Source organism: Lampetra fluviatilis, chromosome 32 (genome assembly GCF_964198595.1).
Source record: "Lampetra fluviatilis chromosome 32, kcLamFluv1.1, whole genome shotgun sequence".
Lineage (NCBI taxonomy): Eukaryota > Metazoa > Chordata > Hyperoartia > Petromyzontiformes > Petromyzontidae > Lampetra > Lampetra fluviatilis.
The window spans coordinates 12,272,096-12,289,525 of record NC_136306.1 but is presented as its reverse complement, the minus strand read 5'-3'; the positions used below and the strand labels follow the sequence as shown (position 1 = coordinate 12,289,525).

General features: G+C 48.0%; 1 protein-coding gene across 1 annotated transcript in view; it reads left to right on the top strand.

Annotated features, from left to right (window-relative positions):
* The window catches only part of LOC144943782 (diphosphoinositol polyphosphate phosphohydrolase 1-like), a 57,200-nt gene that overhangs the window by 34,799 nt on the left and 4,971 nt on the right, over positions 1 to 17,430 (top strand). Inside the window, exons 2-4 of the mRNA XM_078871612.1 lie at positions 3,032 to 3,142; positions 10,003 to 10,047; positions 10,983 to 11,067. Of these exons, the coding sequence (XP_078727738.1) occupies positions 3,032 to 3,142; positions 10,003 to 10,047; positions 10,983 to 11,067 (241 nt within the window). The remainder of the gene's footprint in view (positions 1 to 3,031; positions 3,143 to 10,002; positions 10,048 to 10,982; positions 11,068 to 17,430) is intronic.

The window sequence follows — 17,430 nt, the reverse complement described above, 5'->3', positions numbered from 1 at the left end:
GTGAAACGTGAGCCTCAAACAACATGTATATGAGACTTTGATTATAAATGTCAGTGTAGGGGATTGATGTACGAGTGGAAGTGGCTGGGGGTCCCCCTGGGGTGTGTGTGTGAGCACAGATCCAACAGCAGTGGGAAAAAAACATTCAAATCCTGAGCTCCCTCTTGTAATTTAAGACAGGTTTGGATTGCCCTATGTAACCATTCCCCTCCCACCCCTATGATTTGATGAATTTTCACAATCCAAAGAATTCTTCTTCAACTTTTTGTCATTTTGCTTGCATAATTTTTTGATGTTTTTCTGTCCCATAATTGTAAATTATGAAGTGCTAGACGAGTGACATAGATGCTTGAGCCATTTTGCGTTAAAAGGGTGTGGTGGCAACAGGACCGTAATCTACGCTGATGAAGTTCTTTAATAACGACTTCTTCACACGCGCGGCAGGCCGGCCGACCCAGCGCCCTGTCACGCTCCCACCTACCGCAAGGGCAGTTCATCTCACCCACAATAACAATTGGATCGGCCACTTTTAAGTCAAGACTGTATGTGGCAGCAGTAGTCTTCTTACCCCACTGCCAGTCGCTCGCATTCCTTTGGAATGAGTGAATCTTGGTGCGTGATAATCCTTGGCATGTCTGCACATTCACAACACACGTGCACAAACGGCTCTTTCCCATTTGTTTTGGAGTTGCCCCGCGTGGTGTGTGGCGTGATGAGCGACGTCTCGCTTCACGCACTGGGAGCTTCTTTAGGAACTGCTGCGGTAGAGCTATGCAGCGCATCCACGAAACCGAAAGCAGCGATTGAGCCACAGGGAAGGATTTACATGACAACATTTTACTTCGTTTTGGGATTTTTTCTGGGCGATTTTGTGACCAATGCTTGACTTACAATTGTAAAGTTAGTGGTGTTTTGCACAATCTGTTATTCCTCGGTCAATAAACCAAGTGCTGCTTTGTTGAATATCGACATTGGTTTTCCCCCAAGCCGATTTTCTGCTCTTGAATTGGAGTCGTCAGTAGAGACGAGCGTCGCCCCAAAGCTTTTTCGAGCACCGAAGTGCTCCCACCCAGTTTGCATTTAAGCGTCTAATTTAAACCTTGTCTAAGTGCAGGATAAGCCGCCGAGTGCCCAACCGGCACACACCTCATTCGTGGCAGATATTTTATACCAGTGAAGCCCTCGTGTGATGTCAGTCACACCTATGGCCCCTTTACCCTGTGGTAAAAGAACATCTGCCTCTCTCCACTGCTGGCAGCTTCATGCACGCAAGCCTTTTGCTGTGAAGGACCTTTTAGAGAATATAAACCTTGCGTGACCCTTGCGTAATCACATTGCCCAACAGCTTGTGAGCAGCGGAGATCATATACCTGCCTTTAATGGCCTGAGAGTGGAATAAATGCCTAAGCCAAGACACGAGCAAGCCCAATGGAGCGTCAGGGCAAGTGATGTTGGCGAGTGCCTATTGAGGCCTGGATGACACAAAGACAGAGTGGTGTGGCCGGCATCACACCCAGCCAATGCTGATGTTTGCACACCACATCCTGTAATAATTTAAGGCTGAGTAAGGGGATGGCTAGTGCAGTGGTGTATGTATGTTGAACTTCTTTCGCATCGTTGTACGTAGCCAACCGTACAAATCCTAGGTGCGCACATGCACGTAGGCAAAGCTTTTCGACTTTATGATGTGGTAATGTATATATACAACGTTTATACTGGCGTCCAGGTCTTATGTATGGAACCAATATGAAGGATGTCTGTGTGTGTGTACGCCATATGATTGCGTGTGTGAGCGTGCGTGCCCCACGTACTTTTAGCTGGGTCAGGGTCAGTCGACCCAACAGTCAAACTCTAGGCAGCCTTGCTGATAACCTAGGCCCACGCCTACCACACTGCGCACACGTGCAGAGCGCCGCTGAGTGGGCGGTCGAGGTCAGGGTCGTTTTGACATCAAGGAGAATTTGACATCATTCAAAATGCCCTCTCTAGCTTTAACGCTCGCATTGCTGATATTGGTTCGCTCCTGGCTCACAGGAGAGTAAATGTAAGATTCCAGCGCTCGACTTCCGTGAACTTTGTGCCTTGTTTTGCTGATGTGAGAAACCTGCAATGTGCAAGAGGCTTGGTGAACGCGGCAAGCGTGGCACATCCAGGATTGTCACTGTGCGGCTGGGACCTCATCCTGTGATTACGGTCTCATTCTCCATTACTGTTGTTAATGCACAATGCCACTTCCTGCCCCATGTTCTTTCATTTTGTCCATATGCTTGCATGCGATTCCCTGCATGCATGCTCATTAAGCAATCTCTTAAATCACAATTATTTTCCGCTGCTCAAATTATCATCGAGGCAGCGCTTATCCCCAGTTTAAAGCTCTAAACCAGTGGAGCAAGGTCCACATTGCTGTGGCGGTGCTGAGTTTATTCTAGGGCAGGACCAGTTAAGATTTAACTTGCCACTGATGTGAGCCATAGCCAGACTCCTCTACTAAAGAGATTGTCACAATGTTATCTGCTCTGGTAGGAGCTTTGTTCTGCTGTACACACAAATGCAATGAAATCGGACGCCTCGCCTTGCTCGCCATGGATTCGCATCGCTCTGTAGCGTGCAAAGGTGTGTGAGCATAGGCAGCTCTACACACGTTGACGGGAACACGTCTGTCAGTGTTCGTCTCTCCCAGGGAGCGGTGGCGCAGCGGTTAGTGCTCAGCACTACAAACCCAGTGACCAGAGTACGAGGCCCGCTTACGACCAATGATAGCGATTATTTGAATCGGTCCTGGACCTCCCTTGGGTCGACTCGGCCTCAAATGAGTATCTTGTGCGGTGTGTAAACATTGATACTGGGGAATCAAAGGTGGCCGGGCGTGGTGCTGGCCACCCACCCCTTTGTGTACCCTGCCGGCCCTCCATAGGTGCTACTTGCCAACAGCACTTGCCCCAACGGTCTGTTAAAGCTATGAGGGATTTCGATTTAAAGCTTTCGTGACTGCAGGGATGAGGGATCTTTGTGTCTTTGTCTCTCCCACCAGGTTCTGCTCGTGAGCACGAAGCGGTTTCCGGACCGGTGGATCGTGCCGGGTGGGGGGCTGGAGCCAGAGGAGGAGCCGGGCAGTGCGGCGGTGCGGGAAGTTCTGGAAGAGGTGAATGGCGAGTGCCTTGACCATGTTGCTGTGTTGTTGCGTTCTGCTCGGGGTACGTGTGGGACGTCACTTAGTGTTTTCTTCGCAAGCCAAATGGACGGTTCTGTGCTCCTGTTGTAGATATCTCCTTGCAATTGTAATATCCCACTTGGCCATTGACAACCATTGACTTATACACATTAATTTAATTATTTGCTTTTCTTGTGTGCCTGGTGCTCTAACTGTGTGAAAGTCACACATGAAAGCATTCGCAAAATAAATACCTTTGACGATGTTTGTCCACCTTGTCACCAGGAGGAGCAAGGGACTTTAGTTGATATTTTCCCTGCCTCTGGAACGCTATTTCAAGTCGCATCAGGAATGCTGGCACAATCAAATATTTTATTTCAAATTTAAAAGCGTATTTGTTAGATTTAGCCAATTTTAGGTTGTTTTGATTGGCCAAACCCTTTTTTGAGTATTTAATTGTAAAGCAACATGAGACGCTGCTCAGCGGGAAGAATGCGGTACAGATGCAAATTGTGTCGTATTCTAACTTAATCTTTATCACCAGCCATAGTCTATCCACTGCTGGATGTACAGTGTCCCAGTACCTTCACAGTTCATCACGGCTATGTGATGGTTAATCCCTCAGCTCTGTACATGATGTACGCTAAGCCCTGTGTGTGCTACTTGGAAAATCTAGTTGTTTTTTATGTTTGGCTTTTGTCTCGAGTGTCACGCACTCAGTGTAGACTCATTATCCTCAGTGCTAAAACGTGCAAATTATGGACGTGTGTTTTTCTATTTCTCCACCAGTTATCACCTAAATGTGACGTTGGATTTAGGGCAAGAGGCAAAGAAAAATACACTTTCTGTGCCTATGATCAGTAGAATATCACAGTGTCTCCGTTACATCGTTACCTTGGTGACACTGGCATGATCAAGGCACCAGTGTCACTTTCTCCAATGAGCTTTGGGTGGTACGCGTTTCTAAATAGGCTCGGAGCCAGTGGTGGGAATTCCATATCCATATGGGGGTAGATTAGTTCATAGAACTGCCACCGTTGACTCCTGCCCACTTATTGTCTACCAAGTTCTGATTATGTTCACCGACCCAGATTATTACTTCAATTGGTAGCTTCATCTCAAGGTAAAGGTGCAGTCCAGCCTCCACTGGAGGGAGCTCTAGAAAACCTCTCCAGATGGTGTCTGGCCTACTCTTGCTGGCCAGACGTCTGGCAAAGTTGGGAAGTACCCACACGTTATCCACCTACTTGTGACCTGCCCACCAACTGGCTGATGCGTCCATTTATACTGCTGAGTGGAAAGAGGAGTGGAGATTTAATAAACTTTCCCCATTGACCCTGCATCTATGAAGTATATGATGATGCTGGTGGGGTCAAGTTGTCCTTGGCTGGGATTTGAGCTCACAATTGGAATTTGTAATATTTGGCCAGCCGAGCTAAAGTATATGCCAGACAATGGCACCTCTGGTTGTGTCCACTGTACATTAATTGGGTGGAGTAGTCCCTTTTGCCATGTGTGTGTGCTTTGCTTGATTGGATGTGAAAGCTGTGTTAGATGAGCACGCATAAGCAAAGCACCGAGTGCATGTTGTGTACATGTGGCCCACACGTGCAGTGGTATCTTGTCACTGGTAACGAGGATCGCCGCTTGTAAACAAGCGGTTGCCTCGCCCTGTAAGGGAGCTGTGTACTGTGCAGGCAGCATTTAAACTTGGCGGCAGTCTTGCGTCCTGTTAATTATTCCCCCGAGACTAATTAAAGGTGTCTTATTTTGGTTCTCTGATCCCAGGACATGTTCTCAGAATCCTAAGAAGCCTAAGTCGAACCTGTATGTGGGGTAAGCGTAGGGGTGGGGTCTTTGCGCATGGATCGGCTGTAATTCTCTATTACATATCTTGGGAAGACGCCTTTAAATTAAATGATGCTAAGGTCATTACGGTTATGGTAATTGTAGTGAAGCCAGCTGAGATGCCCCGCCGTTAGCCTCTTGGACGCACTCCACAGCAATGCCTAGAGACTAGAGAAGGGAGACATGTAGGAAAGGAGATGAAAGGAATTGTGAAGTCCATGATCCACTTGTATTTCAGTTCAATTCCACGTTGTTCATCTATCTGGGGATGCCCATTGATGTTCAAGATTTTATTTGATGTCTTTGATAGGGAAAGCCATTAATATTTAGCTGTTTATTTACATTGTTCACATTTGTGATTCTGACTTTTTACAGAAACAAATGGTGCTGCAGGGTCTTTACTGTCAATCTTACAGTGGATGGTAGTTCCATGTGAATATTACTGGTTCAGCTGGATTTTAAATGTTGACTGTGCAGAGTTTGCTTACAAGTTGGTAAACGGTGGAGGGTATACGGTGTACGTCCTGCTAGGCTACACTGGGTTCTGGGGTCAACAGTTACGTCAAAATACCCGTACTGTGCCCAGTCATCATCATCATCCATCATTTGTTTGTCTTTATTTAACCAATGCCACGGAATGTCAAATGTTCACCCTTGACTCAGGGGCCACCCATAGGGAGGGGTACTACCCCAACGCCCATTTTTATGTGTTATATTTCGGTGGGAAGGATCATGAGTGTAAAGTTTACTCAGGCCATTATGAAGATGAGTACTGGATTGTTGGAAGTCAACGTTGAATTTCCACCACTGGCTTGGGACCGACCATGGAACACGGTACTGCCTTGTTTTACAATGCAGACACTTTGACGTGACTTTTGAAACTATTCACGAGTCGTAGGAGCAATGCTTAATTGGAAATGTGATATACCATAATGCAATTCGTTGTACGTACAGTATCAGTATCGGGTCCGAAATGAAGACTCTCTTAAGAAGGAGAGAGTGGTAGCCGTCTTGGACAAGTTGAGAGTGAGTTGTCGAGTCAGCCAGGATGCGTTGTAAGAAGAGAGACAAACCGCATCGGAATACCGGTGATGGAATATGAAAGCGCCAGGGCGACGATGGACAGGCAGGCCTGGAGGTGGTGCCAGGTGGTGAGCCAAGACGTGAAGGACTGCAGTGGAGGTGGCCCAGCATGAGAATGAGTGGAGAAAGAGGAATAGCAGACGGCAGACCCCACGTGAGTGGGAAATCTGCCAGGAATAATGCAGTATCCAATGAAAAGCAAAGATACTCTGGCAATCAAATTAACATTCCTGTAAATCGTAAAATATAGTTTCGACCAAACATCCCCAGGTACGATTTTGTTTCTCACAAGGGACGTCATTGTGCGTTGAACGTGGAGACTTTCTGAGTGGCAGCTCCGGTGGCCACCCGCCGCTTATTGAACGGGTACAGGTTGGGACACGCAGACGCTCGGCCCCTAAACGGTACGAGACCCCCATCTGAGAAGTCGCACTGCATCTGAGATGTCAAACTGCAGCCGATGCACGGCAGTGTCTAATGGCGCCTGACCATCGCTGTGGCGACACCGGCACACGCCGTCAGTTGCGCGAGGCGAAGCGAGTAATCAAGGACTCATCCGGGAGTCGGGCGCCAGTTCAGCCCGTCCAGCCGTGTCCTCTGCGAGTCCAAGCGTTCGTTTATATTGAAAAGCGCTGAATGTTTTTCAGGAGAACAGGACATGGCATGCGTCAGAACGTACAGTGCTGTTTCTAATTGAACAGGGCCCGTTTGCATGAAGTGTTGCTCATATCCTATAAGCGATCCAAATAGGAAAGTATATTCTAAATGAACGCCGTGTACTATGTGAGTGAATGGCACTCAAAGATGGCATTCCACGTACAATAACAGTCGTTATACTTTAGCTAAATATAATCAGGCTATCTCCCCCTAGGTATTGCTGTCCTTACGTTGCCACTTATTCAAATAACAAATGTTTGTAAATATTGCGAGGGCAAATGACACATTTGTGTCCTTCCAACAAATGTATTCTCCTCGCATACAGGAAATACATTTTATGTTCTTCATATTTTATGAATAAAGTGAATAGTTTTAGTAAGGAATAAGCTACTCGTGACGGATACCATCCAAATTAGAGGTATAATAATAATACTTATTTATTCACACACAATTATGTATGTTGAACTTCGCATATCAATTCAACAATACAAGATAAAAATGTATTGAACGTGGTGAGGATAGCGATGCAATGCTTTTGGGAAGGGGGGGGGTAGTACAGTATTATATAATCAAGTGCTAATGTCATTGGGTGTAGCCCCATGTAGTTGGGTGTTTCTGTAAAAATAGCAGATCGCAGGGCACGGTGCTGGTCGTGGCTATGAGAGAGCTACAATTTATACAAATAAACACTTGTAATTTTAATTAGAATAAGTTGAGTTCTCTCATCTCAAGTATCTCCAATCCTTGTTTTGCTCTAGGCTGTACACAAGTTAGTCACATGATTCACACTGTTGTGAACAGCAAGTGGGCTTGGGCAGGGCGCGTCCTGCCTTGAAGGGCAATGGACAACGATCAAGAATGGTGACGGAGATGGATCGCGCCCCCCGCGAGGACGTGCGCTGAGGAGACGGAGCAGTGAAATCTATTTGCGTGCCGGTGCTCGGCGGATCGTTACATCGCAGGACCATGAGATGACTGTGGCTTGGAGGCATTCTTGTCTCCAGCAGAGGATAGACTATGGCTGCTGATGACGATGAAGAGGTTGAATTGCATATAATCTGGCTTCCTAATGGGAGACTGGTGATGTGAGGTCACGTGTTAGAGTGCACGCCTCTCCCTTGGTCACGTGTGAGAGTGCACGCCTTGCCCTTGGTCACGTGTAAGAGTGCACTTGTGCTCTTGCGAAACAGCAGGCCGGAGCGCGCAGCTTTGACCTTCAGCATCGTGGACCTTGCCACGGAGAGCGTCTTCTCAAACGTCGACGTTGAGTTAGCGACGCAGGAAGCAGTAAACGTTATCGCTGCTGAGCGCTGCGCGACTATATATAGAGCCCCTTGCGAACTGGCCACCCTGCAGGCAAAGCGCATTGGGCAGTGGGCAATGTTCATTGTGTTGAACTGTACATTGACAACGTTCCCAAAGTCATAACCGTAAGAGCGAAACAGCTCCGGAGATTTCCACGATTGTGCCGTCGAGTGCCGCGACTTGATTTAGGGCTCTGACCGCGCTTCGTTCTGCACGCCGATCTAAGCGAGGGAGAACGTGAGCGGCTCTGTTCAGTTCTTGAAAAAACGCCCAGCGCTCGGACCGAAACGTCAAGAGGACGTGCCAGGGAAGCCCACGAGCAGTTCAGATATCACTCGCCACTGTTCTTAGCCATGGCCAGGAATCGAACTCGGGTGGCCGAGTACATAACGGTCGACAGCTTACATGGACAGAGAGAAAGGGACCTCACTGTACACTTTCCTAGCTGGAGAACATGGTATTGCTTTTGCTTCAGGCAGGAGTCCACTTGCCCATGACTTTTCTGTAGTGTGTGTGTGTACGTTTGTGAGCACGTGTGCGTCATCTTACTACGATACAACATTTATAGACGGCACTATCACAACACTATTTATACAATGGTGCCAGAGCTTTATTTGTTCAGAGATACTCACACATGGAGTGAGGTGGTGGGGGGAGGGCACAGGATGTTTAATGAGATTTTGTGCGTGTTTGCTGAGCGGGGCAGTGCCAGCCTTGTGCTGTGTCACTGCAGTTGAGGCTTAACCACACGCATCGGTTCCAGTCTTCCTGTCACTTGGCCCTATGCAGCCCATGATAATGAATTTCTGGAACAAATATCAAGTTCAGGTGCATGCAGAGTATGCTCGGAATTCCATCCCAGGATATGGAGTTGGTGACATGGTGGTTTAAAACACAATGGAGCAGGTGAGTATTGCAGCTGTAATTTGGAGGTCGTGATGGGTGCTTTAAACTCTACCCCAGCAACCACAGATTTTTTTCCTCGTCAAATTTCGCTCAGCGAGAGAACCTTCATCTACTGGCCAGTGGTTGATACTAACAACGGGGTGATAGCCAAGAGCGGGAACGTGCTAGAGGGGACGTCTAGCATGTCTAGGACCTAGACCGATCGTTTCTTCATAAAGCCCGGAGGCATGGCGACACTGATGGATGAAGACCTCATCCAGTGGATAGATCGTGGCTACTGTACAAATGATATGCTTATGTGGGAAAATGGAGTAAAAAAACTGGATAACTGAAACAAAAAACAGAACCATTAAAAACAGGACTGTAAGCATGTGAAAGAACAGAATCTATCCGTAGATCAAATTGTGACCGTAAATTATAATAATTCATCAAATATCTTGGCTGTTACATGTCCTTTTGGACAGCCTGGAACACGGCGCGTAGTTACGTAGCAACAGACACCTTAGGTTGGGTTCCATCAGCTTGTATAAGGCAAGCAGTGGCACGGAGCCATCCTCAGGGTATGGGGAGTTGGGGCGACTGCCCTTGGCCCCTCGCTTTGGGGGGCCCCGCGCTTCGACGTCACAGCATCAAATGTAATACTCCCGGTTTAGTTTTCAGGTGTTGTGGTGGGGGGGGGGCCCACATTAGGGTTTGTTTCTCGGTCCTGCAGCCCGCTATGGATGGGCCTGGAGTGACATTTGTCTTTGTGTTCCAGTTGCCATTCTATAGCACCTGATAAAGCCAGACAGCCCCAGGGCGACATAAACAGCTGATTTAGTGGCCGTGTAGTAAGCCAATAATCTTACTTGTGTAGTGAAGTTTAATAAAATGTCAATGTTTAATTCTTCTTTCCTGGAGTGCTGTCCATGACCACCGCACAGAATGTTCCGCTTAAAACTTCGTCTGTGCATTTGAAGTTGTCATCGTCACTTTGAAAGCGTGCCGCCTCGTAACGAATGCACGGGAACCAGTGTTAATCGTTGTTCATCGTGCTTCTCTGTCATTTTCAGGCTGGTGTAAGAGGAACTCTGGGAAGGTTGCTGGGAATATTTGAGGTATGCAGCAGCGCATGTTCATATCCTAATATAGCCAAGTCGTGTCATGATTCAACAATGCCCTCCCCATGTGCACCTTGAGGCATCGTCTCTCATGGGCCGTGCAGTGAAGTCTCTGTTGTGAAGCTCACGCTTCATGCATAGAGTAATGTGTGGCGTAAGAATCTATCATTTTCAATTCTATAAATAGATGATTGTCAATTTGTGTTTGTACTCGGTGGTTTTGCTAGACACCTGTAGACATTAGAGGAGCCACATTCACCCGTGGTGTTTGACATCAGAAATGTCAAAGCTGTATTCTTTAAATCGGATTGCAACCCTGAACCGTGACAGTGGACTTGCTGGGAAGGGTGAATCGCTTGCACAAGCCTGCATTGCTAGGAGAGCCGAAACAATAAAGGCCAAGGTCTCCCTGCTCAAACAATGCAAGAGTGGCAGAGCTGATTTGTGATGGTGGCCTTTAGCCAGTGGTGAACATTCCACATGCCTATGGTGGGGGACGTGATCTCCATGAGACGACCATGGTTGACGTCCTATCAAAAGCGCAAACTCAGGTTGATGACTATGGAGAGACGATTGGCTGAGTGAACCCCCCCCCACCCCCCTCAGTGTAAATGACTTGTGAGGGTCTCGTCATGAGTGGAGCGATCTATGTGCAGCCCTATCCTGGTACTTAGACCGTACTACGGGTAGAGCGTGTCCCCCGGCGTAGGCATGTTTAACTTCTTGCTCTGGGGGTAGTCGGGAGTGGGGGGGTTGACCAATGGAGACGAGTGCTGCCCAAAGCTCGCCTGAAGTGAGGGCGAGTCATTGACTCTTGACACTTGCAAACTGGTTTTGGCAAAAAAAACACAATTCTCCAGGGGTTAGGCGTGCGGCAGTGGTCGTGACAGGGTCGTGTTCTCTATGCTTCGCCAACGCGCTCCTCCCCGCAGAACGTGGACAGCAGGCATCGGACCTACGTATTCGTGCTCACCGTCACGGAGGTGCTGGATCAGTGGGAGGACTCTGAAAACTTAGGTGAGCAGCGCCCCCCCGCCCCCCCCCCTCCACGGCGTGCCGCCGAGTCCCCTCCCAGCGCTTCCGCCCGTGCCGGATCGCCAACGCCTTCCGCCCGTGCCGGATCGCGTGCGTTTCACCAGCACCAGCCGATTGTTCCGCCGCAGGCTCCGAGCCGCTCACTCGAAGGCTGTGTGCGTGTGCAGTGCTCCTTGACCCTTAGGCCGAGGTTGACCCTCAACCCACATAAACCCTTAACACATTCGGAGGGTTAAACCCTTTACAGGCCGAGGCTTTACCCTTAACTCAGATTAAACTTTTAACTTTGAGAGTGATAAACCTTCAGGATGACTTACCATTAAGTTGAACTAAACTTAAACCCATTATCCATATAAACTCCTAAACGGGTTAAGTTCATGTGTGTCTTGGCTGGGTCATAGGAGCCAGAATTCAAGCCTTAAATGTCCACATGCACCCTGTCTCCATACCCAGTTACTGCCATGCTGGGTTATAGGCTCTGGTACGCCATTTGCTGTGCAAATGCCTTTAAGAGCAGAAGGCTTTTATTACTTTGGAGCAAGTGATTAGGTTTCTGTAATTCCCATCTGAAGAAAAAGAGACCTCTCGTGGTTCTCACCACAATCAGAATGTCCGTGTTTGCAGAATAATTTAAATTGTGGCAACACACACCACACACACACCACACACGAGCACGCTCTCACTCGTGCTCAAAGCATAATACTAACCACGTGACCATGTAACATCCATATTGTAATATTGAACAAGAGGGTGAGTGCAGCGCCAAGAGGGCGGTGTGTCTAGCCCGCCAGTGACGCGCGTTCTGGTTCAGGGTGGTTTCGATGGAACGTTGTGGCGAGTGTCCGTGCGCCGCCGTAGATGCCTCCAAAGGTGCGGTTCTGCAGGATGCGGCCGGCTGATGGAGCTGAGCTGTGTCAAGCTCTTACTTTGCCAGGTCTTCCAAGCCCTCGCTTGGTTTGATATAAGATTAATTGGTTGCTATGTTTTATACTCGGCCAGTGTTGTTCAGTCGCGAGGGCTGACTGCCAGGGCAGTCGCGTACTCTTTCACCGCTGTAACGCACTTTCCTACTGAGTGAGGCCCCTTGGGATGCATGTGGCTACGGGGAGTGATCAAGGGCTGTGTTTTTATTTGTTGACCAGTTGTACTTGCAATTTAATGGTTACAAATCTTGGTTTAGGTTTTACTCAGCCCATTACCCCTATGGGGTCAACATAATGATAACTACATTGTAAAAAGTCAGGAGTGCTTTTCCAATTTATAATATTGACCCCTGCCATAGCATTTTGGAGCATCTGGCACGGACTCATGACTACCAATAGCAATGAACACTACCCCTTGCACATTTGAACAGGGATGCACTTTGACTTACCTCTGTGCGTAACCTAATAAGGTTCCTTCACATACATATTGGTATTATGGTGTTAAATCAACACAGCCGTTTATATTACATCTGCCAAACATAGTTCGACAGCTGTTTTCCCAAGGTACAAATTTGTATTCCGTTTTAGTGCATGCGGTACTTAAGATTTTCCCCATGCTTGTGGGGCAGTAATTTCTTGTTTGTGGGCATTTATTTGCCAGTCGTTGCGTCCTTCCTATCCCTGCAAGAGCTCATTAAAGGTTTTGAGTATCCGTAATGGAACACGTCAAACGTAATGGCCATCAGGAGGGCTGGAAACGATCGTGTCTTTGCAAATGTGCGTTAATTACCATTATTGACAGCCATGGACCAGCACCTTGGTCGTCTCCTATGTCTCTGGGTTCATCTCTTGCTAATGCTCATCTTCCCCTGCTTGCACAGGCACTTACACGGCGGCTTAAACATACTTGCCATGCTCTCGCACACACGTGGGAGGATGCCACACACGTGGGTTCACTTGGCCCACTTGCTGCACTGCCATCTCTTGGCCACCGCAGCTCAGCGAGTTCGGCAGTTTCACAAATGCACATGCGATCCACCAACCCTTGCATCCGAAGCGTGTGCCACCACGCCGAGCTGTTGGTACAGCCAGCAGAAGTTGAGGAAGCCCTAAGCCTGTGCTGTAATGGGTCCTCTGAATGTCTGGCTTGAGCGCTGTGGCACACTGAGCGTAATGGATAATTTGAGCTTGAGTTTTGCCGTGTAGCTTAGGGACCAGGTTGTATGTGGAAGTGACATAATCGCATAATCCAAATAGTTGGCCGTTTCCATCACACCGGGGCTTGGGGTGGGCGGTGGATTGCTCGGCACGCGCTGTGTGGCGGCCCACTTGGCTCGGTGCGTCCGTTACGTGTGCAACGATTCGTCGATTAAAATGCATTTTTATTATCCCCCTCCTCCCTGCCAAACCCGCATTGAGTTCATGAAATTCCACAATCCGGGGGTGTGATTTCATTGGTGAATATATTCCGTTTTGTTTTTAACGTCTATATTGTTTCTCATTTGTATATCTTGTTCGCTCCATTAGCTAAAAAAGTAACACGAGCAAATCACCTGCGTGTGTTCTCACGCTTGGTTCTACGCATGCCCTGAGCATGATAATCAATTTCCTTACCGCAACTGCTGATGATGTTGAGACCCTCACCCAACAACTCTCTCCTCTACAGCCTCCCCAAATTCTTCCTTTCCAAGATCCAGATGCGGCTGCCAGACTTCACACCTGTAAACGAGACCATCTCACCGTCATACTCTAGTCCCCCCCCTCCACTGGCTCCCAATCCAGATAAAATGTTAAGATGGCACTCGCCGTATTCGAGAACATCCGTGGACTCGCCCCTGTCAGCCTCCTGTCAAAGCCTACCGTCAACCTTCGCTTGGTAGGAGGTCACTCATTCTCCTCTACTGCCCTCATAATCTGGAACAATCTTCCTCTGGCCATCCATACTGTTTATTCCCTGCCCTTTTCGAGGCTTCGTCTTTTAGGTACACACCCACAATGTCGGGTACAATTTGGATGTATGCATCGTCTCAAGACGCTGTTCTGGAATGGTGGGCGTGTTTATTTTATAGAGAGAAGCTGCCACACTTTACCAGAGGAAATTGTGAAGGTCTTTGAGGCTATTTTAAAACTTAACTTTTTTATTTGACCAATGAAGGCCCACTGAGCTCTAGCTATATTTCAGAAGCGACCTGGTTCCCATAATAGATAGTCAACGAAGTGGTTTAGCATGTCTACATTTATAGCAGCAAAATACTCTAAACGCATGATTCTAAATGTGGAGGAAGAATACCAGAGGACCCGGATAAAAATCCACGCGACCTCGGGGAGAGAGACACGCAAACTCCAAATATATAAACGTCAGGGCCAGGATCGAATGCAGGATCTCCTGTATACCAGGTGAGGTAGTTAACATCTTTCCACTGGCGCTTGAACAAGGGCAGGGAGTGAACAGGTAAAAGCTATTTGTGTTGTGGGTTTGAGACTTCCCTTAACTTAATTCGTTGTTATTCAAATTCAAATGTCGCATGCTTTGCTAATGTTTCTCTGAGCCTACCGGAGCGTTAGGGGAAGTCGCACACTTGGTAGTTGTGGTAAATTTGGCCATGTCTCAAGTTGCCTTTGATAGGAGCCGGTGCACGACAGCTGTCCGAGTGCCTGTGCCGAGCGTGTCACCGATCCTAGTGTGTCACTGACGCATCACCGCTCAAGTAGGCATGCTGCTCCTGCTGCTGTCATTGTGATATTTGTGTGCGTGTGATTTACGATATTCTTATTTAAGTGCTGAAGTTACCTCCTGTTCCTGTTTTGTACCCTGAATCACCCATCTAATCACAGCTATGTTTACTATATTTGAGACAGCTGGGTATCCCATGAAGGCTGGATGGTACGTGACTTGTTGGAGTACTGAGCCATCACTGCCACTGCAATCCATTATGCGATTATATCTGTGCCAGGAATTTTATTTGTCCGTTGTTTCCTGAAGTAGGTGAAGCGGTGCACCGAGGACCAAATTAGTAAATATTTTGTCTATTGAACCATTAATTTGTCTGCACAGCTGAAGGTGGTAGTGCACTCTCGAGGTTTTGTGAGCCTGGCCCTTGAACTATATTGGGATCGTGCCTTTGATGTAGGTTCTTAATTAGGAAGATGCTTCGTATCACTTTGCCAAAAGCACATTAAAGAAATGAAACCAGTCTAATGTGAGGATTAGTTTAAAGTCTTCTCTTTATGCGCTAATGGCTTAGACTATTGATTCCAAGTAATGGCATTGGTCAAGTTAATTGCCTCTGATCAATTGTTGAATGTCTGGTTCTTGAAACTCGGTAACTGCCTTATGGTTAAAAATCAAAGTGACTCATTCCTTGAGCAAGCAGAGCCATGTTTTTGTCCCCTGCTAATGCTGGGCTCGTGGTGTAAATTCCACATTCCTTAGGTGGGATCCAGTCTCTCTACAGGGCAACTATAATTGACTTCCCACAGAGTGGTACTGATTTATTTTGTTGTATCTGGAAAGAAGATGATGGGCTGAGTCGGCGCCCAACTGCGATTTGAACTCGTAACTGTCCAGTGTTGAAGCAGTGGCGATGGCTTTGTGGGGGTGGGAGGGAGTTCTTCATCCAGCAGTGGATAGATGATGGCTGATTCTCCCAGATGGCTTTATGTAGAGTACAGTGTGGAGGTCTTTTCAGCGATCGAGAAAGGTGAACGACTCGGAGCCACGTTTCTTCTGCCGACCTTGCCCGGCAAGTCGAGCAGTGTTCTCCAGAAAATAATGGCACCTCTAATTAGAATTCCTTCAATTACGCACGTGTGCGTGCAGCTGCATTAAACAGGGCAATGTGCGTGTGTGCGTGTGTTTACTTTCGCTGTGCTGCATGCTGCAAGGGGGAACACGGTACACCACATACAGTTGGGGTTTATATAGCTTCCAAATGTAGCGGCGTTTTAAGATGACGCTGTGCAGAAAGTAGGACGCAGACTCCTGTCCAGCTCTGCGCTCTTAAGGGCGTTCGCCCACGCCGAGCTACCCAACCTCTTGAGGCCAATCCCTTTATCTTCTGGTACAAAGTTGAGCATCAAAGCCACTCTTCAACCCGCGTGCAAAGGCATTTCCCTGGGTAATTGTCCCGGGCGAGCGGCGCGAGGAGCCCGCTCGAATCTGCACGCTCGTGGGGCGCCGGGGCGCTCGGCAGTGACTGCTGCCGGCTCCGTGCGTGCTTCACGGTGGGCAGTTTGGGTTATAAACCCCGACGTGTCTCGGCCGTGTCGTCTGTCCGCCCGGCGCTATTGCGCATCGCTCGCGCCGCGTGCCACCCACGGTCGCAGTGATACCGGGTGCCAGAGCAAACGGAGTCCCGGGTCACCGGGTTTACGTGAAGCGGGAGGAGGAATGAAGCTTCGAAGGAAAATGCGTTCGCGTAAATCGCAACGCACGACACCACTAGTGACCGTTGAAGAGAAACAAAGTTGTTTCTCTTATAAATACGCTATGTGTGATGGATACGGCTGTAAAAATAACACGTAAATCAAAACATAGGATGACACCCAGTAGTGGCTGTTAAAAGTCAAACAAGTCTTTCTTCAACAGCCACTCCTTTTGTTGTAGCAGTAGTAGCAGTTGTGGCTGTGATGTATGCATTACTTTTGCAATCGTTTCCGTCACGTGGAGTGTATTTAACCCGAATTAACTGCAGGGTGTCCATAAACGTATCGTCTATTAGAAATAAGTCTCGACAGTAGTTTTGAATTGCAGAAAAGAGTGGACGACAAAACACTGGCAAACATGAATTGTCTTAAGCAGCACATAACAGAAGCATCAGCGAGAGAGAGAACTCGCATGGAGACATTGGAAAACAGCTGGGACTCTCAAATCCCACGCGAGTGGATTGGGAACCCAGTCACGAGGACTCTCACAATCCCGCCGTGTGGAGCATTGGGTCGTTTATCCTTGGGAGATCGGTTTAGATGAGTCCTGCTTGGTGGGAAGTCTCTTGTTGGATTATCCCATGGGAGAGACTTGCCCCTGCTACCCCCAATGCACATTTGAGCAGGTGGACAATTTGACTTTGAATAGATAAAAAAGTGATAGGTGTTGGCATTAAATCTAATCGGTTGTGCTGCTGTTAATATAGGACATTAGTTATTAGCTGAATGGTCAAATAATAAAATAACGTGTTGAAGCCATTAATGCCACTATTGTCAATTTTTTTGTCCCAATGCCCGCTGCATTAGAGGTTCATTTTCACAAAAATTAGCTCGGCACGAGCCATTGGCGCCTCCTAGGGGCTAATGACTGAGTGGCAGTTTCACGGATGATTGACAGCCAAGTTGGATGGCTGGACTTTGTTTAATTAATAAAGATGCGACGATCTCCGCCGCAGTGCTGCTGTGGCTCTGGAGGCGTCCACCCACGACGCGGCAG